At 40.3% G+C, this 20,555-nt stretch overlaps 1 protein-coding gene across 1 annotated transcript in view; it reads right to left on the reverse strand.

Moving 5' to 3' along the window:
* Nucleotides 1-12,549, reverse strand: part of LOC117031552 (contactin-associated protein-like 3) — a 195,914-nt gene extending 183,365 nt beyond the window's left edge. The window contains exon 1 of the mRNA XM_033122038.1: nucleotides 12,360-12,549. Within this exon, the coding sequence (XP_032977929.1) occupies nucleotides 12,360-12,444 (85 nt within the window). The 5' untranslated portion in view covers nucleotides 12,445-12,549. The remainder of the gene's footprint in view (nucleotides 1-12,359) is intronic.
* Between the last annotated feature and the right edge of the window lie 8,006 nt (nucleotides 12,550-20,555).

Below are 20,555 nucleotides of genomic sequence, written 5' to 3' on the forward strand. Positions count from 1 at the left end.
CCATGTCTCAGAGTGTATTTGCTTTTTCTAATGAATTTCTTGCTGTTCTGTGCTGCACAGACTGTCTCTTGACTGAATTCTTTTTTCAAGAAGACAAAGAGCCGAGGTACAATGTCATTCCCAGTAACAAAACGACCTGTGGCAACTTGATTGCATATCACTAAGTAAAATAAGCCAATCTGAAAAGGCTACATACATACTGTAGAATTCCAGCTGTATCATATTCTAGAAAAGGCAAAACTATGGAGACAGTAAAAAGATCAGTGGTTGCCAGTGTTTAAGGGATAAATAGATAGAGCACAGGGGATTTTTAGGGCAGTGAAACTACTCTGCATGCTACCACAACGGTGGATAAGTGTCACTATACATTTGTCCAAAGCCACAGAATGCACGACATCAGGAGTAAACTGTGAATTATGGACTTTGGGTAACTTTCAGGTGTCAGTGTAGGTCCATCAGTTATAACAAATGCACCACTCTGGTGGGGGAGGTTGACAGTGGAGAACGCCGTGCCTGTGAGGGTGGGGTGTGGGGAGAGGGGGCAGAGGGCATATGGGAATCTCTGTACTTTCTGCTCAATTTTGCTGTGAACTTAAAATTGCTCCAGAAAAATAACCTATTAAAGGGTGGGGGGAGGCTGCTGTCTCTTTACCAACAACCCTGAGACTTCACTTGAGTGAAGGCTATGATTTAAATAACTTCACTGAGGAAGGAGATAAACACATAACCTTAGAGTTGTTTTTTTAAAACAAACAAAGAAACAAACAAACAAAAAACTTACATTTCCAGGATCCTACTTGAAAAACTTAGCTCTTGCACTTGACCTTGCAACTGAAAGAATCAAGTCTATTCCTTCACGGTTTTAGAATCGTACAATACTGTGTATGTAGCTCTGCGGAAACTTAGAGGAACCAAAGCTGTGAAAGGAGAATTGTTCCTTTCCTTCAGATTGTCCTACTTCGGTACCCAAAGAAGACAAGAATTGAGACCTATTCGAAAGGCAAATTTTAACAATCCCAATTATTGTTCACCCATGGCCAATGAAAACTTACATTCAGCAAAAGGGACAGACTCCCAGTGATAGGGGTGGTTCTAAATTACAACGAGAGCTGCTTTAATGAATCAGCCTACTTCTCTCATAGGATCTGCAGGTTTTTGTAAAGAAACAATATTTATCTTTATTTCTTCAACTTCCATTGCAATGCCTGGCGCATGGTAGGCTCTTGATAAATGTTTACTGAATTCAATTAAGTGTAAGTTGGAGAGCTACAACCTTAAACCTCCATATATAAGTTATATATCAACCCTGACATATATTGACCTTAAAACATTGAAACAGCCAAATTCCTTCTAACAGGAAAAGCATGCCATCTTAATTTCCAGACCTGGTGTGGGGTAGGTATGTGATAGCGGAATGAAGGAAAACATAGAGGAGAGGGGCTCTCACTAACAGAAAGGCATCGCCCACAAAGCACTGACTGCAAAAGACATTTTTGCTCCTCCTTAAACGTGACATGGCAGTAAAATTCAACAATCCACTGCACTCAGCTGTTTTTCAGAAAGAGTTCACAAATGGAAAGAAGAGAACATTTCTGCATTAGGAGAAAGTAACATCTCTAGATTTGTCAAGACTGTGCAATTCTGTGCAATAAAATTCAGGGTAGAAATTGACACAGCCGTAGTTTTACAGACACTGACACCCAAAGGACCCTTTTCATACATTAAATTAGATGGCTTCCCAATATACTAGTGAGAGTGAAACAGGCGTTCTGGCTAAAGGGTACCTGCTAGGGGCTGTCCCAGGGCCCCAGGCAGGACCTCTAACCCCTTACATCAGCGTAATTGTCACCAAACTTCAACAGGAGTAAAAAGCACAGGGGGCATTTTGAAAATTGGCAATTCTTCACCCCACCCCTGAAGTTCTGATTTAGTGCATATTTCAATTTGAGCCCATCAAACCAGAGCATTTCAGATGCAACTGATGATATCTGTGAACTCAAGGCAGACACACTGTTCTTCAGAGAAGGAAATGCACGCCGCTCAGGACAGATGCTGAGAGATGTCTGCGATGGATGAAAACTCACCTGTGCCTGGAGAGCCAGACAGCAGCTCCACGTGGCCTATTAGGTTCTGTGGTTAGCATTTAGCAGTGTTGGAAAGTTGGCTACTGCAAGACACAATTTCAAAAATCTGAAACCCTTCCAACATAGTGCCCAAAAAGACACACTTGGGAAATTCAGCTATTAACTCATATTAGTATTGATATTGCCCTAGATACTTAGTTTTGAAAGATTTTAAGTAGCCACAGCTCATCAACTGAAGAACTGCCTTGCTTGCATATAAATCTGAAATGTCCGTTTTAAGGGACAAAGTCTAATATTCCACAAGCTACACTCAAATTGTTAAAATGGTCACAGAGCAATGAAGTATGCATCTTTTAATTCTTCTGCTCACACATTGTTCACATGAATTACCTACATACCTGTATTGCAATTGTCATCAATCACAGTTTCACTCTATAAATGTTACTTGTATATAAGTCACTTCATGGAGAAAGTACCTAATAAATATTTCTTGAGTGAAGAAATCATTTATTTTGAAAGTTTAGACTAATTTCTTATCATTTAAGTTTCTCAATTTTCTCCGGTGAAAACTGGAGACAAAATTATTTAATTCTTCCTGTTACATGATTGAAGAACAATGGAAAACTGTTGCACAATTTTTTAAATACCCACGATGAACATGAAAGGATTAATTGTTCATGCTTCTAGAAGACCACGTGACTTTAAAAATGTACAAAATTTAACAAAAATATCTAACAACTATAGTATCACATTTTCTGGATGTTTTGGGGGAGAATCACTCACCTCTTCACTCACTCAACAAATATACATATAGAGAACCCACTGTCTCCCAGGACCACCGTGATCTCTGTGGATTAGGGAGTGGGAACAACCACAAAGAAAAATGAAGCCGCTGCTCTTTGGAGCATGGGTGAGGGCACAAATAAATAAGTGCTTAGAGCTTCAAGGGGAAGGGGGCCAAAGCCCCAGTGGAGGAGAGCATTCTCCCTGTTAGTGTTGCGGCGGTCTGACCTGGGTCATGGGGCTGCCCACAGAATGCTGCCTGAGCACCACGCAGCGTGGGGAACACCGGCTGAAAGTTGAGGAGAGGCGGACCCTGATGGCATAGTCAGTACTGCATCCAACCGTGCGGACATGAGACCCCTTTTTGTTTAGGTGCATTTGATTGGCTCCTCTGTCATTTATCACCGAGAGATGTTGGCCAATATCCCAATCCTGACACTCCAATTTCTATCACTCCACATACAATCAAACAACCTTTAAGGCCTGGAAAGCGTTCTTTGTGTGCGGTGCCACTTTGTCATTCTCGCTGCCACCTTCCCTCTCAGGCCCTCCCACATCTGTGCGATGAAGTGACAGTGGAAGACATCTGAGGGAATGGATCCCGTGGGAAGCAGTGAAGGAGGAAGAGCACCTTGATGCCCAGCCAAGCCCATGCCTGTTGACCCCGGTAATGACAGCCGGTCATCTCCGTGCAGGAAAATGGAGCAGGAAGATGCTCACGGAGGTTCTGACGGGGGCGCTGGCGTGGAGCCGAGAAGCAGCTCCCAGGGTCCTCCCTGGGGAATGGGACCATGGTTAATGACACAACACATGTCCTCCTCACGTTAAAATGTGTGCTAGCCTACAAATTGTATCTTCCCACTCCCTCCTGCTTCACCTTGCCACAATACTCACAAGGTAAAGGATCTTTTTCTAGGCAAACATGCAGTCTGTCTCCCAACAAATGACAGGTCACTTATAAGAAGGAATGATATTACTCATCAGTAGTGACGTATATCTCTCAAAGATCAGGTTTTCGGGTTAGTGGTTCATCGTGACAAAGAATAGTAAATTATTATCATCAAAATTGTATTCTTATGATCAAGGAAACCAATATTGTGTCTTCTTATCCCTGAACTATATATATATAGTTCAAAATCAAGCATTTCATTTTCTCTAATGGGTAACTGACTCTGAGACCAACGGGTAACTCAACTCTACTGTGTACTATGTCTGAAAATTTTTTTTTCAGACATTTTCCTTGTAACTTTAAGAAAGCAAAGAGCAATTTGGTGTTTGCTTCCTTAAACTCTCTTAAATATATCTTCAACTCTATTCAACGTATCCTCCTCAGTTCCCCAATTTTGTTAAGTCTCAGCAATGATTGTGCGTTTCAGAATAGCAAAGGATATGCCTGAAAGGACAGGTTTTCCTGTCACAACTTCCATGAACTGACGTATTGCAAAGAAGCCAAAGAATCACAGACATGTAGCAGCTAGTTAACTTGATGACATTACACAACTATTTATTTTTTCTGTTTATGATGTATTACTTTCAGTGTGGTGATGTTCCTATTCTGGTGTCTAAACATCAAAAACAAAACAAAAGTAAAGCTAAATAACAAATCCTTAATTTGATTACCTCCAAACATTTGAACAGATGTCTGTAAGTAGACATTTATTTTTCTTAAATCAGCCAAATCTAAGACATTAAAATAGTTAACAGTTCTTACAATACTTGCTTCCATAATAGACATTTTGATTAAAGTCACTTTAATGACCTGAATCAAATGACTGATTTCTAATGCTAATCAGTTTCTCTTTATCACAACTAAAGGCCTGAGATCAAACCCTTCCAGCTACCTCAGCACTGTACTCACAGGGGCCGGGACCTGGGTAGGCCTCAGAGGCAGGTCAAGCACTGTGGGTTCTGGATAGCTGCCTACGAACTCGGGAACACAAAGCAGCTCAGGAATGGGAAGGCAATAGTTTCACCCAGGCCGGGGTGGTGTTGTAGTTCTTTTTTTAGTATATGTGCTGCTGAAGTGAGCACGGTGTTGTAGTTCTTAATTGCTCACGTGCTCAGAAATTCAAAGTGGAGAATATTTCGCCCGGTACCAAATAGGAAAGAATGCAATTCCGCCTAACAGAACTGCCGCCTAATCCACTATATGCCTCTCTGACAACTACTGACAGTGGTTTTTAATTCCTTCAGCAGCTCTGTCTACCATCCAGCTCCCCCAAGGGACACGAGAATTTGCACATGTACACAGTGATCACTCTGCCCCTTTTGCCATCAATTCACCACTCCTAGAAATAGTGTGTTTGGCTTGACTTTATCAAGCTCTCCGGTTACCTGAGGATTTATAGACGTTAAATTAAAAACTAATTACAGCCTTGAGTACTGCAGGTAGCACCTGACTTAATGTTTCGAGGCAGCAGGTTAGTGCCACATGAATCCAAACAGTAATTTCACTGCTTGCTCACAAGCCCAGAGAAATCTTCTGCTGGGTCTTGAACACGCCAAGGAATGGGATGATACTGAAAGGAGAATGAGGACATGAGGTCTAAGCCTCAGCGTTCAAGTGGCTACAGAAGGTCATAGAAACTGCCACAGATTCCAAACAGGGCTGAAACTAGCCCCTTCCTCCCACAGGAACACATGGCATACAGTTTCCTTCTCCGTGGCACAATTGTGAAGGCAGGTGACGGAATCACAAGTGAGACAGTATTTAAAAGTCACATCTTAATAAGATTTCAGACGAAATAAATTTAAATAACTGGCACACCATTTATCTCAGCTCTTAGAATGACATCCAAAAACACTGTATTTGTCAGTTAAAACAGCGAACTTTTTTCATGTGGTTCTCCACGAGTTGGATAAAACTGACACACCCTCCATGAGTATCTTATCCAGAAGTACTACAAAGCAAAAAGTTAATAAAAGGCACATAGAAAGGATATATCACACCATTTTTTCATTTGTGATTTACAACCTTTGAGGGAAGTTTTTGTTTTTTTTTGTTTGTTTGTTTGTTTTGTTTTTTACTGGTCTATTAAATGGGTATATACAGAGGATGACAAAAAATGATAACACATTTTAAAAAAGAAAACAACTGTATTAAAATTGTAATACTTGTTGGAAGTAAAATCAATCATTCCCCAAAACACCTTCTGAGCGAACATCATACTACACATTGCCACCGTAATTCAATTCAACTTCGAAAAGTAATGCATAGATAACACCTCTTCAAATGTGTATACATTTTTCTGGCACCACCAGTATTTAAATAAAAATTCTATAGTTTTTAATTTTAAACTACTTAAAATGTCAAAGGCTTTATGTTTCAATTATATTTCAAATCAGTAATACCCATTATCTACAACTGAAGGAGGATATTTTTTCCTTCTGATGCAAGCCAGACTCCCTGTTATATTATTGCAGAGCAAGGTTTCCAATGAACAAGATATAACCAAACTAAGCATAGTCAGTATCACACAATGTTATGTGCACACCTAAAAGACATGTGCACTCCGTGTCAAAGCACTATTTTCAAAAGTGAAAAACACAACTCCTACAACTATAGAACAAATGCAGACCCAAGATTTATAAACTCACCAATGAATGATCCAGTAAAAGAATGTTTTGAGAAACTGGGAATTTACAGGCATTTATAAAATAATGTTAGAATAAGATTGCTAATTTACACAAAAACTGATTCATGTCCTACTGGGCAATAAAACCATTTGCACCTGAAAAAAAAAAGAACTCATCAATTTAGCTTATAACTCATTGTCTAAATTCTAATTAAATACTAGTAAACGACCAAGTCAAACTTGGGTACATTCTTCCACATAATTAAACAATCTTGTGGGCCTATTAAACAATGCTTCTATGTAAGGTCAAAGGTCATGCTGTCATACCCTCTTCGTCCAGGATTCACAAGTTACAGTAACTTTCTTAACACATGATAAAAGACATTTAAAACACATAATCCTGTGCCACAGAATTCAAAGTAGGTAAAACAAGTCTTTATATTTTGAAAAATATTATATTTGGTTTAATGCCTTTCAGAAATAAGCAGATAAATAATTCAGTTTTCAGAAGTTATTCAATAGAAAGCGACAGACGCCTAAAGCGACCAGCGCCACAGGGGGATAGGTGGCAGGTGGCGTGGGGACACTGGAGAAGTCACTCTGCAGAATACCGTTGAAGCCAAGCCTTGAAAGGTTCTACAAAGTAAGTGGAGAGAAGATCCGAGGTTAATTTCATCTTTGTTATTCAGAAAACTGGAATTTCAGGTAAACCTTGGATCTACTACTTCAAAATTTTTGAGCTATTTTTATACTTTTATATCCAAATTCTGTTTTTGATTTAAACGGAAATTTTAACTGAAAATTTACTCTGCTAATTGAAATTTGTCTGTTAGTGAATATGTTTAAGAACTTTCGAATGATTTGGGGTTTTCCCCCAAATCAACTCCAATAGAAAAGCACATTTTCTTAAGCTCCAGTCCTCTACCTGTAGCACCCTTCCCAGCCTGGGAGGGTCACTCGTGCTGTGTCTTCAGAGCCAGGGTCCTTCTGTTTGTGTCGGCTTACTTTCCCAAAATTGTATAAGCCTCAGGCCCCACAAAACGCGGCTCTACCTACCGCTGCCTATCACTCTGTTGATAGTCACTGGACTGTGGAAGTTTTTTGGAGAGAAAATGTTTTTGTTTTCTCCAAGTCTTCAGAAACGTCCTGACTTCGATGTATGGGAAGTGTATCCAATCACTATCCACAAGGTTCTGTTTGCCAGCTCGTTGAAGGCTCTTTCCAACAAGTCCCAGCTCCAGTGCCCACGAAAGCCCTTAGCCCTATATTCTGACTCCTTTTCCCCAACATTTTACTCCATCCACAGATGGATTCACTGCCCCTCTACGTCACACTGATGAACTTGGTAGGTCAAATTCTCTCTAGAGAAACACGAAGCACGCTACTGAGGAAAGAAGAGCCTGAACCAGTTAAAATGTCAGCAGGACTTTAGTCCCTATTAGCCAAAGCGGAAACTTCTCTATAGACTGTATTGAACCTCTAGCACTCATGACATTACGGGAGATGGAATGGACTCACTCAGAAATAAAGAATGTTCACACTTAGTAAGTAATTACAAAGAATCCATGCCCACTGAAATGACAAGATTTCTGCAAATCAAAATCCTAGAGAAGAGACATATGGCAAACACACTTGTAGACATTTGGTGAAATAAATGCCTGTCATTTTATACTTGTTAGCAATTGTAACATTATGTTCAGTTCCTCCATTCTGCACTATATATTTTTATACCAAATAACTGAAGTCAGTCATGTTATTCGATTAGGATAATTTATACACTGCAAGTGTCTCTCTATTAGATCACATATGTATGTTGTTATATTATAAAGGGTTAATATTGTGGGATAATTACTATTACAGGATTATACTAATATACTTTCACCAAAAACGATACAGAGTGATGCCTTGGCACAAAAGGAGTTAACGCTCCAATGAAGAAAGGGTTCAGATCTGACACAAATCTTCAAATTGAGGTGCTAATACGTTTATTGCTTAGGTCGAGTGCTAGGTATGCGTGAAGTTCATGGGTTTGTTACCCATGTTGGCCAACAAAATGGGCTTGATCTGGACCCCCAACCATGGGCAGACACACCTCTCACTATGTATGCAGGGTGCAATGGGAAGAAGAGAGTCACTAATGGACAAGAACAAGTCCAGATTTTCACTCTCAGAAGAGCCATTCAAAGAGTATGCCCCCCCTGCAGTGGGCCAGACATATATATTTTTCATCTTGCAATGAGAAGGGCACTTTTGACAGGGGAAGGAAACAGAAAGAAGCTTCTAGAGAAAATTACAAGTGCTGGTATGTAACAGGGTAGGATCGACTCTGTCATACTAAATTGAATCCCTGGATCTAAAAATGTCACAATTTACATCCAATAATCCCTATCAATGACTGGAAAGTGTGGAGGGGACATGCGCTTTCAGGTATAGCTTATACTTTATTTACACGGAGAAATAATTCAGCTGTAAATTAACCTCCAATTGTATTGTTCGGAAGGCGGGGGGAAGATGAGCATTACTCCTCAGTGATGACAACCTAGGAGACAGACGTACAACACTAAACAAGCTATCAAAGGTTGACATTTTCTTATTCTGATTATATTTCTTCTTCCTCCCAAAAGGTCTTGAAATTCATAAAGAAATAGTATTTTCACAAGGATAATTCTAAAGCAGAGAGCTATCACCTTCCTCTCTCCATTTGTGCCTCTTTGTGGGAAGGGAAAGAACAGCCTGCACAACTTCTAGAAAACAGGACTCTAGCTTGGAATCTATACTCACACTTTCCTCTGAGCTCCATTCAGGAAGACATCTTCATATAACACACTCATCTTGATAAGGACAGAGATCTAGAAGTCAGACCAGGTAGCTAGCTATTCATATTTTTAAAATATCAGGCCGGGGGTGGCTGGTTGGCTCAGCTGGTTAGAGCAGAGTGCTCATAACACCCAGGTCACCAGTTGGATTTCCACATTTGGCCAGTGAGCTGCGCCCTCCACAACCAGACGGAAAACAATGACTTGACTTAGAGCTGATGGGTCCTGGAAAAACACACTGTTCCCCAATATTCCCCAATAATAATAACAATAACAAGTATACACATATATAATAATAATGTATATACACATATATGTATATATATATATATCAGGCCCTAGGTCGTATTTTAGAGGATGCAGTCCATTCAGTTTGTTTCATTTTCAAAAAGAATAAAGAGAAAAAATAAAAAGCCTATATCTTGACCATTTAGAAACAATTCCCCCTGTGCAGAATCCTCCTGACTTAAAATGTCCCATTGATTAAAAAGGTTCATGTCAAAATGTGTATAACCTCTGAGATGTCAGATCAAAACGTGTAGAACCTCTGAGATGTCAGATGTTTTAAGCAAGTCCTGCTCCTTGAGGAGATGTCTGATGACAAATCCTCACCCAGGCTGACCCCCTGGCTGACTGATTTACTGCTGAAAACTAGATATAGAGTAACACTGTCATTGGGACCATGTGAGAAGAAGATAAAGCTCTTTAAAAAAAATGATATACAGTTCTCATTAATTTCTTATTAGTACTCAAGAATATTTCATTTTTGTGAAAGTCATGTCTGAAAAGATTATTTGAGTTTTTAAATATTTCTAAGTAAAAAAGGTTAGCCATCAAAAAGCTTGAGCAATGCTGACGTTCACCATTTCTCGTTCATAGCCTAAATCCCACCCTGATGGCAAACTCTTCCATAGAATTTCTCAAATAATAGGGCAGGACTAGACAGACCCCTCTACCTTTACTCAGTAATAACAGATTTCAAATAATGTTTGAACTACCTTGCTAATACACACATATGCAATACAAATACACAATTTCCAATTATTCAAGAGTTAAAAACAAATTGACTCGGGCAAATTAGCTGATCGAGACCACAATGAGAATCATTCACCATTATTTCTACTGCTACAAATGATACTGTCAAAATGAGATCACCAAGAAATGGTCAAATGCAATTGGTGTAGACTATGAATTTTTAAATCTACAAAGTGGTTTAAATAAATATATACTTGATGCTTGAAGAACTATCAATAGCCATATTTATGGTGATCGAGGATTCTAACTTTAGCATCTAAAATGATATTAGCAATGCAGATTTACATAAGGACTTTAATTTGACTATTGAATAACTAGTAAATACATCTAAATAAAAAGAGGCTGAAATATGAAAACTAGCATTGGCATCAGCGAGGGACACGGACAGAATGACAAATCCAATTTACACGCAGACATCTGCATGGATATTGAGACATGGAGCACCTCACAGGACGTGAGTCCTAAAAAGGATGTTCAGTGTAAAAGAATGTGATATCTCCATGGATTTTAGGGAATAAACTACAAATAGAAATATAAAGAAATATCAAAACAACTGATCTTATCAATATCCTGTAATTACAGCTAAGGAAACCAGAAAGGCAACAGGGCACTCTGTTTCTCTCTGATTTCTGAAGCCATCTTTGCTTTAAGTAAAATGACCTCCAGTGACTTTTTAATTGCATTTCAGTGTTGTATGTCGAATTATTCTACACTTCATTTATACAAGCAAATCATTTAGTACTAGCCATTTTAAATTTCTTAGCAAAATGAAAAATGCTCTGCTGCAGAACCTAAGGATTAGATTTTATGTAAATACCTAATTTAAATCATTCATGAAGGTTGTTGCAGAAAGCTAAATTCAAATTGTATCTGAAATACAGGGCAGTATTTGCATAAAGGAGACTAAAACTCATTTTTAGGAGTGACTCACACACATAATTTGGCATTAAATGAGTGAATACTAAATGACAGTACAAAATCCTCACAGCCTCCCTGCATATAAGGGTGAATGCTTGGGAGGGTAACTTTGCAATGCTTTCCATTTGGTGGTGAACTTCCTGGTGATGGCAGACTTGGACCCCCAAGTGCTAAATCTGGATGCCCAACAGCAAGGTCAGTTTCCCAAGAAGCCTACTAGCACTTTCTTGAAAAGCACACAGGCTTTTCCAATAACCCACAGCCTGATTTAATATAAATGAATATATACGTGTGTCTATATTCTTGATGAGGGTGCACTGGGAGGGAGGATAAGGGGGACTTCCTTAAAATTCCTCAAGGAAAGAGAAGCCCTGTGATGGGGCCGTCAATCTCACTAACACTTTTAAAACTTTTTCTGATTTCCAGATTAAAACGCCTTGTGGTCGTCTGAGACAATCGGGTTAGCATCTTTAGATCAGAATCAGAGTGCTGGTCCAGAATAGATCCTCACCGAAGGACAAGTAGGAAACACAACATGTTACAAAATACAAGCAAGTACCCTTGTAAATAAACCTGAATGGCAGCTGTTTTCCCTTTGGAGGGGACTTTCTCCAGGCTGTCCGGGTGGGCTCTGCGGGGAGACCCTGCACTCCACCGGAGCTCTGGGTCGCCCACGGGTTCCGCAGAGCGCCAGCGGCAAACCTCAGTGCTGATGCAGGACCCGCAAGGCCGGCCGCGGTTTCCTTTCCTGCCTCAATGCTACAAAAAGCATTTGTACCACCAATACATGACTACATTGGCCTGCTGTTCTCTTGTTATCTCCCGCTACTCTCCCGCCGGTCTCTCCTCGCGTCTCAACACTCTCACGCGGATTTTAGGTTTCACTAGAACTTGAGCTTCCTCAATGAATATTCCATACAACAGCCTAGGATTCAGCTCAGACAAAAAAGGTCAAAACCGGCTTCGCGCATTTTAGACTTGACAAGAGGAAAATCATCATACACCATCCTATCTTAGCGCTGAGACTTGGATATGCTTTTTAAATGCCTCATTTCCAGAAAAAGGCTAGGGACTCCATCTGTAAATGTCCATTAAAAACAGAAACACAAAGCTGTCGGTGTAAGTTTGGAAAGGTGCACTGTACTCACAAGTGTTCCCCGCTACTCCTGTGCTCCGGGGCTGAACAGACAAAAGGAAGAGCATCCTGAGAAAGGCTCCCGCCACAAGGTTCATGTTCACAGTTGCCGGAGCTCCGCACCGCGAAGCCAAAGCTGTCGCGCAGCTGCTCCGCGCGGGCCCTGCCGCGCCCTCCCCTCGGCTCTCCTGCGCCGGGGTTGCGCCCCTGCGATCCCGCGCAGCCGCGGGATGCGCCCCCACCTGCGGCCACACCCACCCCGCCCGCCCTGCCCGCTCCGCCCGCTCCCGCCGCACAGAGTTCCGTGCGGCCCGGGCGCCCCTAGCGGTGGTGGGCGGAAGAGCGCGTCACACCGCGGGCCGCCTTTGGCCTTAAACCTGCGCTCTTGGAGATGGGGGCAGGTCGCTGCGAAAGCCACTCTCAACAGCTGAGCAGTTCAATGAACTTCAGGCTGAGAGGCCACTATGATGATGCCTGAGCATTAGCATTGAGCTTTAGCATTGGTGCTAGTCTTTTTTTTCAATTGAAAAGGAGAAGACAGAAATAACTAATCAGGTTTGAAGAAAATATTTACATGTATTGAAAACCAACGTAAAGAAGACTTTTTAAAACTAATTTAATGAATCATTAAAAACACCTTAATGGACCTTATTATGGTTATCATTTTGCAATATATACAAGTGTCAAATCATCACACTGTACACCCTAAACTACAGTGTTGTATATCAAGTGATATCTCAGTGAAACTGTACAAATAAAAATATAACCTCATTTTTAAAAAATTAAAAACACATCCTGTTTCTGCTATAGTGTCAGCATTTTATTATGCATATTCCTACTCGGATACTTGACAGTTATGATCAGTAGATACATGAAACCATAAACTGGCATCCTGGGAGAAGGAATATTATTCCAAATATTATCACACAAGAAGTGAAATTATGCTAAGTAGGTAAATTGACTAAATTGATGAATGAAGACTTGTGAAACAACTCCTGTCTTCTGTACGTGTATTCCATTTCAGTCATGTTCTTTAGTAAGAATTCCCAAAAGGGACATACTGAAAAATGATTGAATATAAAGGAAAAGACATCCCCCGCACCCCCCCCAAAAAAAGAAAAACAAACAAACGAAAAAAGGCTCCATAGCCTAAAGATAGAAGCCAGGTAGCCCAGGAAGAGAAAGGATTTCAAGACCTGTGACTGAAATAAGTTGCCAGCCTCGTGGCCTCCTTGACCTCCTGAAAAGGCTGCCAGCAGATGTAAATGAAGGAGTCAGGAGCATGACGTCTCCCGGTCAATACTCTCCTAAAACTGTGGACCAAATGGAGACAAATGTGCTGAGACTTGGTAACAGGCTGCAGGCATTCTTGCACCTTCCAAAGTGATCACACTGTGAAAGGAACTTGAACCTTTAGCACGGCCCCATTTACCTGAGAACAAGCAGAAAAGCTGTTTTTATTATTCCTAATTTGCACCCCGGGGAAAAAAACAAAAACAAGAATGAAAAATTTAAATAGCTTGCCAAGGCCACATAGTTAAGAACTAGAGGGGCTGAGAATTTGACCAAAATATGTCACCTGATCCCAGGTTTACAGCTTTCTCCATTCCCACTCAGGGACCCCGGGAATGGGGAACACTCCCACCTACCCCAGTAGTTTGCAGTGGGAAACACTGACAGCAAATCTTGCTCAAAAAATACACTGGGAACCTTGTAAAAAGCCAGAGGCATTGGAGTGACTTTCATTCATTCACAAGAGACCTCCAATGCCTGCCCTGGACCTGAATATTCCTACTTTTTTAAAACAAATATAAATTAGTGATTTCTATTAGGGTTTAATATATTGTTTTAACAACAACCTATATACCAGGTGTGTGTGTGTGTGTGTGTGTGTGTGCGCACGCACGCGCGTGTTCTAAATAAATCGTTATAGCATTCTTTTGGAGTAAATATTGCTATGGTCATTTAACATAGTTGTTATTGCTATGCTCATAACATAGATAGACTGGACCTCAGAGACTTTAATAGACATCTCGAGAGTCACACAGCAAGCCAGACTCTCTTAGCTGTCTCCCTGAGGAGGAGACGTAGTGGCTGTGCTCCTCGGTTTCCTTGATATAAAATGGGAGATCAGAACCAGTCATGGAGCAATTATGAAATCCCAGGTTTGAAACCTCCGCAGAGGGCTGCAGCCTGCCGAGCACTCCATGAGTGATGTCAGCCACAGAGCTGCCTGGGGACCTAGCACCCACCAGAGATCGGTTTGTTCAAGGGTCAACTGTATTCTAGGGGAAGCTAAACCCAAGCATTTCCTGACCTATGTCGCTGTCCTTCCTACACACCTAGATCCAGTCCGTCCCTGATGGGAGGAAGGACTGACTTGTCCAACCCGAGTGATGTCCCTTCTTGAGGCTCTCCTCAGATTAAAACCTGACTCCATTATTTTCCCTTCTTCAGTCAGCAATTTTCTCCCTATAAATTCTAACGTCTGCATGTTTTAGTTAAATCTTGGAATGCATTTTAACTTTACTCTCCTAATGGGAACAGATTTATCATTAAATGTCCTGAAAGTTGGAATGCTGTGAATAAAATACAATCGTATTTCCATTAGGAGTATTTTCCCCATAAACCCCAAAGCAACAAATCCTAAAGAACAATTATGCAGAGACAGACTCCAGGAAAACAGATGTCACATGTGTGATATACGAGAACGCACACTGCACGCATCTTTGCTGGTTCTCTCTGATGATCTGTGTGCCGTATAATTAGTCCTGAGAAGCCGGGGTTTTAACAACTGAAGAATTATGCACCCAGTTACATAAATCTAAGTTACGAGAATAGTCAACCTCATATTTCTTTCAAATTCAACCTGCTTTAGCCCAGTAAGAATTTGTGGTACTGACACTGGTATCTAAGCCATCTTAGAATAAACCACAACTGATAACTTGAAGTATAAAAACAATACTGCATGGTATTTCTGAAAGTACTTAGGGAAACATTTCACATAATTACACAGAGATAATTACACACACTTTTTCTGACACTCTGGCCTGGATAGAATCAGAGAAGCTAAAAATTAAAATGGTACTCAGTCAGGTGGCCAGCTTTTCACCCAGTTCAAACACCACAGTCTCCAATATTATCCCTGCACATGTCCACCAGTGTCAACAGCTAGGGCACAGACCTGAGGAGAGAAGGGATGTGCTGGGATTTCCTCCGACCACACCACAAAGACAGAGAAAGTCACTGAATCAATGTGGGGACAGAGCCAGAAGTGCAGTTTCCAGGCTCTTGGCCTCACGCTAAAAGGTACTGGCTCAAGTAGTAAATGGCCATCAACTGTGATTGGATGGCCATCAGCTGTGGCTAGTTGGCCGTCAGCTGTAACCAGTGAGCCATTGGCCACGAATATAACTGCTGTGGCTACGCTAGCAGAAAATGGGGGCTAGCAAGAAGATGGTGGCTGAGCTAGCAAGAGCGGATTGCAGTTAGCATAGCTGGTTGCGGACAGTGTTGCTCCTGCTTTCTGTGTCACCAACCCAGCTGCCAGCGAGAATATAGTGGTATGACTCTCCTGTCTATGTCTCCGTGAGTGTTCCTTTTTGGCCTCACCATATCCTGCGTTCTTCAGTGGGGAGCGGGACAGGAGACCCCGCATGACACCCTGCATGACACATGGCACAGCAAGCAGTGTCTCCCGCATGACAATCAACTACATGAGTTTCCTGCACAAAATTTTCTTCTTTAAAAAAATTATCAAGATATATTTGTAACTTTTGAACAAAATTTCTAACTTTGTGGAAGATATAAAAGGTAACTGAATTTTTCTTCACTTCTTTGGGATAGGAGTGTGGCAAAGTTGAGTGTATCCTAAAAAGTTTCTTTTTTTTTTTAATTTAAAATTAACGACATAAGAATTTTAAGAGTCATCCTTGAAGGGGTAACATTTCTAAATATAATTTTACACATTTAGAATATGAATTGTACCTCTTTCAATATAGAAATAAAAAAATAAATAAATGTATTTGGATTGAGAAACCTTATTTACTAAATGGAGCATTTAGTATAAAAAGGAAATTTCAATCTATATACTGTTCCAGTTTTAGTAGAAACTGAAAGTGAATTAAAAATTTTATGAGTTTAGCTGTTGCAATTGTTAGGCTTAGTGGTGGAAAGCTAAGAAACTCTTTTTCAGAAGTACATACTTCAACATCTTTAAGTACTGTCCTTCTCAAAGAAGTTAAAGAAATGTGAAAAAAAACATTGCAGGATGACAGAAGTAATAATATAATCGTAAGCATCCAACTCCGGGTATCACACATACCTTCTAAATTTGGTTGAGAGTAGAATTGGCTTTAGCCTCAATGTGAAATCTCCTGGGAGGCACCGAGTTGTTCACAGATGTGGAATACAGACCATATCTTGTATGTGTCGTCAAGGAGAACCAGTTCGTTCTTCAGAGAGATAGGAAACATGAAAATTCTGTTATTTTCCTTTTAGGTTAATACTTGGATATTTATTAACCTATATAAAAGTTCTAGAAACTTTTAGTGGTGAGGGTTGCATAGCACTGTGAATGTCACGCTTGTGAATTATATAAATTATATTAATTTTATCTTCCTCTTGTTAGTTCAAGGGCTTAAAGTCCTATAATGGAAATGGTCCTTATAAATGAAATTCATGCTGCTGTAATCTCTGGTGAATAAATGTTATCAGTTTTGTTAAATTTGCATTTGGAACTTACTTTGACAATAAAGCACGCTCCAAATTGTGCAGAATTTATGAATACTGAAACTCACCACAAAGAGATCACACTCACCACAAAGAGATCACACCCACCAGGGTGGCTATAATAATAATGATGATGATGATAGGTGATAATAAACATTGGTGTGGATGTGGAACCCTTAAAAACTGCTGATAGGAATGTAAAATGGTGCAGGTGCTTTGGAGCAAAGTCTGGGGGTTCCTCAAATACTCATACATGGAGATACCACAACACCCAGCAGTTACACTCCCAGGTACACAGACAAGAGAAATGAAAACACGTCCATAAGAAACTTGTGCATGAACGCTCACAGCAGCATTATTCACTGGAGCCAAAAGGGGAAAACAATCCAAACGTCCATCTACACATAAATGGATAAACAAAATGTAGCCCACGATAGAATACTCTTCAGCCTTAAAAAGAAAGGAAATTCTGACACATGTTATAACATGAATAACTTTGAAAACATTATGCTAAGTGAGATAAGACAAATAAAGTCACAAAAAAGAAAATAATAATAATAATAATAATAATAAGTGAACCCATTCAAACGGGGGACCTGGAATAGACAAATTCATAGAGACAGAAAACAGAACAGTGGTTACCAGGCGCTGGCAGGGGGCAGGGTGAGGAGTTAGTGTTTAATGAGTACAGAGTTTCAGTTGGAAAAGGTGAAAAAGTTCTAGAATCTTTTAGTGGTGAGGGTTGCACAGTACTGTGAATGTAATACCACTGAATTATATACCTAAAAATGGTTAAAATGATAAATTTTATGTTATGTATATTTTATTCCAGGAAATAGTAAGAAAGAACAAATAGTCTCATAGATACAAAAGTTGTAGCTTTAATAGATTTACAGATCTTCATTTAGATTAATTTTAGTTACTAAACGGCCGACTGGGGGAACAAAGAACTAATGAAGTGAGTCATACTCCAACAGAGGGAAACTTGACAACTTGCTAAGTGAAAAGAGCCAGACATAAAGGACCATATATTATATAATTGCATTGATATGAAATGCCCAGAAAAGACAAATCTATAGAGACCAAAAGTAGATTAGTGGTTCTCTAGGGCTGGGGGGGGCGGGGAGGAGGTGGAGAGCTGGGTGGGAGGGGGGATTGGAGGATGACAGCTAAAGGCAGAAACATTTTCTTTTTTGAGTAATGAAAATGCTCTAAAATTGATTGTGGAGATGAATGTACAAAGCTGTGAATATACTAAAACCCACTGAATTGAACCCTTTAAGTAGGTGAACTGTGCAGTAGGTAAACTACATCTCAAAGCTATTTTAAAAGGAGCACATAAACTCTAGAAACAGGTTGAATCCACTAACATCTATTTTACCAGAGCTATTCCAAATAGAAATTTAACTGACAAATGAGAGTTAGAAACCATAAGCAGCAGCCATAACGATGTTGTGAATCAAACTCAGACCTTGGTGGCAGATACACTGAGTCTCAGGGCCACATTCATGGTTTGGCAGGTGTTCAGGTGTCAAGCTCACCTGTCTGGGGAAGCTGGCTGGAGGCTGAGCTGGAATTGCCCTTCTGGGATGACTGGCTCGAGTCTCATCATGCAGCAAAGGAGCCCGGGCACCTCTCACAATGATGGCATGGAAACAAAGGAAACAGAAAAACAAGTCTATTCTGAGCCTCTTCATGTGTCACACTGGCTAGTATTCCATTGATCAAAGCAAATCCCATGGCCTCACTCAGAATCAAGTGTTAGGAGGACAGGTTCTGCTGCTGCAGTGAAAGGGAGGAAAAAGTCACGTGGCAAGTGGGTGAATCGGGAGGGTAAAGAATAGGGACCATTAAGGCCTCCATCTCCTGCCTAGCATGTGATATTTGCAAGGAAAACATTAAATAGAACTTAAGTATTTCCCATCTTTCAGCTTTACTTTATCCCTATTTTTACTTAGAATTGTACCAGAAATTTTGAAATGCTTTTCTCAGTTTAATCTTGATTTAGATAATAAACCACATTTAAAATTTTTGTAATTTAGTTTGAATAATGGCTGCATAATTCAAGTACTAGATTTAAAGGCAAATAGAACCTAATTTGTAATAATAGCAAATTCTGATAAAATGCCAATGGATGATACTGTACGTGACATGAGCTGGATGACTTGCTTTTGAATTATAGGAACTTTTAGCTTTTGCAAGTATAACTACTTTTTAAAATGCTTTTCTAGATTTTCTTGTCTTATCACAGAAATACATGCTTATGTGTACAAGTATAATTGGCATAGGGAAATGTTAATAACTACCCCCTACACACAGGCACACACACACACACACACACACACACCCCAACACACACACTCTTCCATTGATCTATTGCTATTTTATTGAAATAACTGCTTATAATTGTCTTTCTTCATGTTCATACACACATTTACAAGACTAGGCTCATTTATAATGTAATTATAATGTGATGTTATTCTGCAACTTGTGCTAGGATAAACTTCTGTATTTTTCATTTCCAGAGAGGGGTTCTGATGTAGGTGATGTTGGATCTGCCGGCAGTTTCTGAGTGTGGGCCGGGATCGTGTCTCGTGAAGCCGAAGAATGGACACACGGACCAGGGAGAGGCAAAAAGTTTTTAAAAGAAGATAGTTTATTAGAGGCAGGAGAAGAGGTTGCAGCTCCCGAGCAGGAGGGCGTTCCGAATGGGGGGTGCCCCCTGACTGAGGCAAAAGCTCTTACTTTTATACCTACCCTTGCCTGCTTGGGGAAGGGGAACGGTTTGAAGAAGGGAATTAATTGTTTGAAGAAGGGAACTGGCGCCTTCTAATGAAATTCCTCTACCAGGTTTGTTCTGCTTGCCCATCCTGAAGGAATTAGCAAAGTGACCCACTCTTATCTATCAGATCTGCTCCATTTGTCAGGCCAAAAGGAATTTTATGATTCACCTCAAGGCCTTGTTACATTATGTCCTGGAGCAAAGGAGTGATTTCAAAACCTGAAGTTTTAGGATATGGCTGTCTTTGTTTATTCCACCAGGGACCTCCCTGTCTACCTAGGGACGTGCTAACTCTCCTGCATCAGTTCCACATGTAGAACGCGAAACCCTTCTTTTGCCTCGCAGTCTAAAACCACTTTTAATCCCACATGAGTCTGGTGGGGTAGGCCTTCAAGACCTCCTTTTTGTTGCAACATTCTCTACTTGATGGACTGTATTCGTTACATTAATTAAATGACAAATGTCTACATTATAGTGTTGGGTATGATTTTTTTATCCACATGCATGAATCAAAAGAAAATGATTATATAGAGTTCAAGAAAAAAGAAAAAGGAAAACAAAGTGGTTGCTGTGGTTGTATTTTTGAGGAGTGATTTCAAAGTGGTGGCTTGAAGTACTAATCTAAAGTTACTCCCTTAATTGTAGCTGTCAGGAAATAGGCCAGGGCTTTGCCTCTCAAATGCCTCCCCTTTCGTG

The sequence above is a fragment of the Rhinolophus ferrumequinum genome, chromosome 12 (assembly GCF_004115265.2).
Source record: "Rhinolophus ferrumequinum isolate MPI-CBG mRhiFer1 chromosome 12, mRhiFer1_v1.p, whole genome shotgun sequence".
Classification (NCBI taxonomy): domain Eukaryota; kingdom Metazoa; phylum Chordata; class Mammalia; order Chiroptera; family Rhinolophidae; genus Rhinolophus; species Rhinolophus ferrumequinum.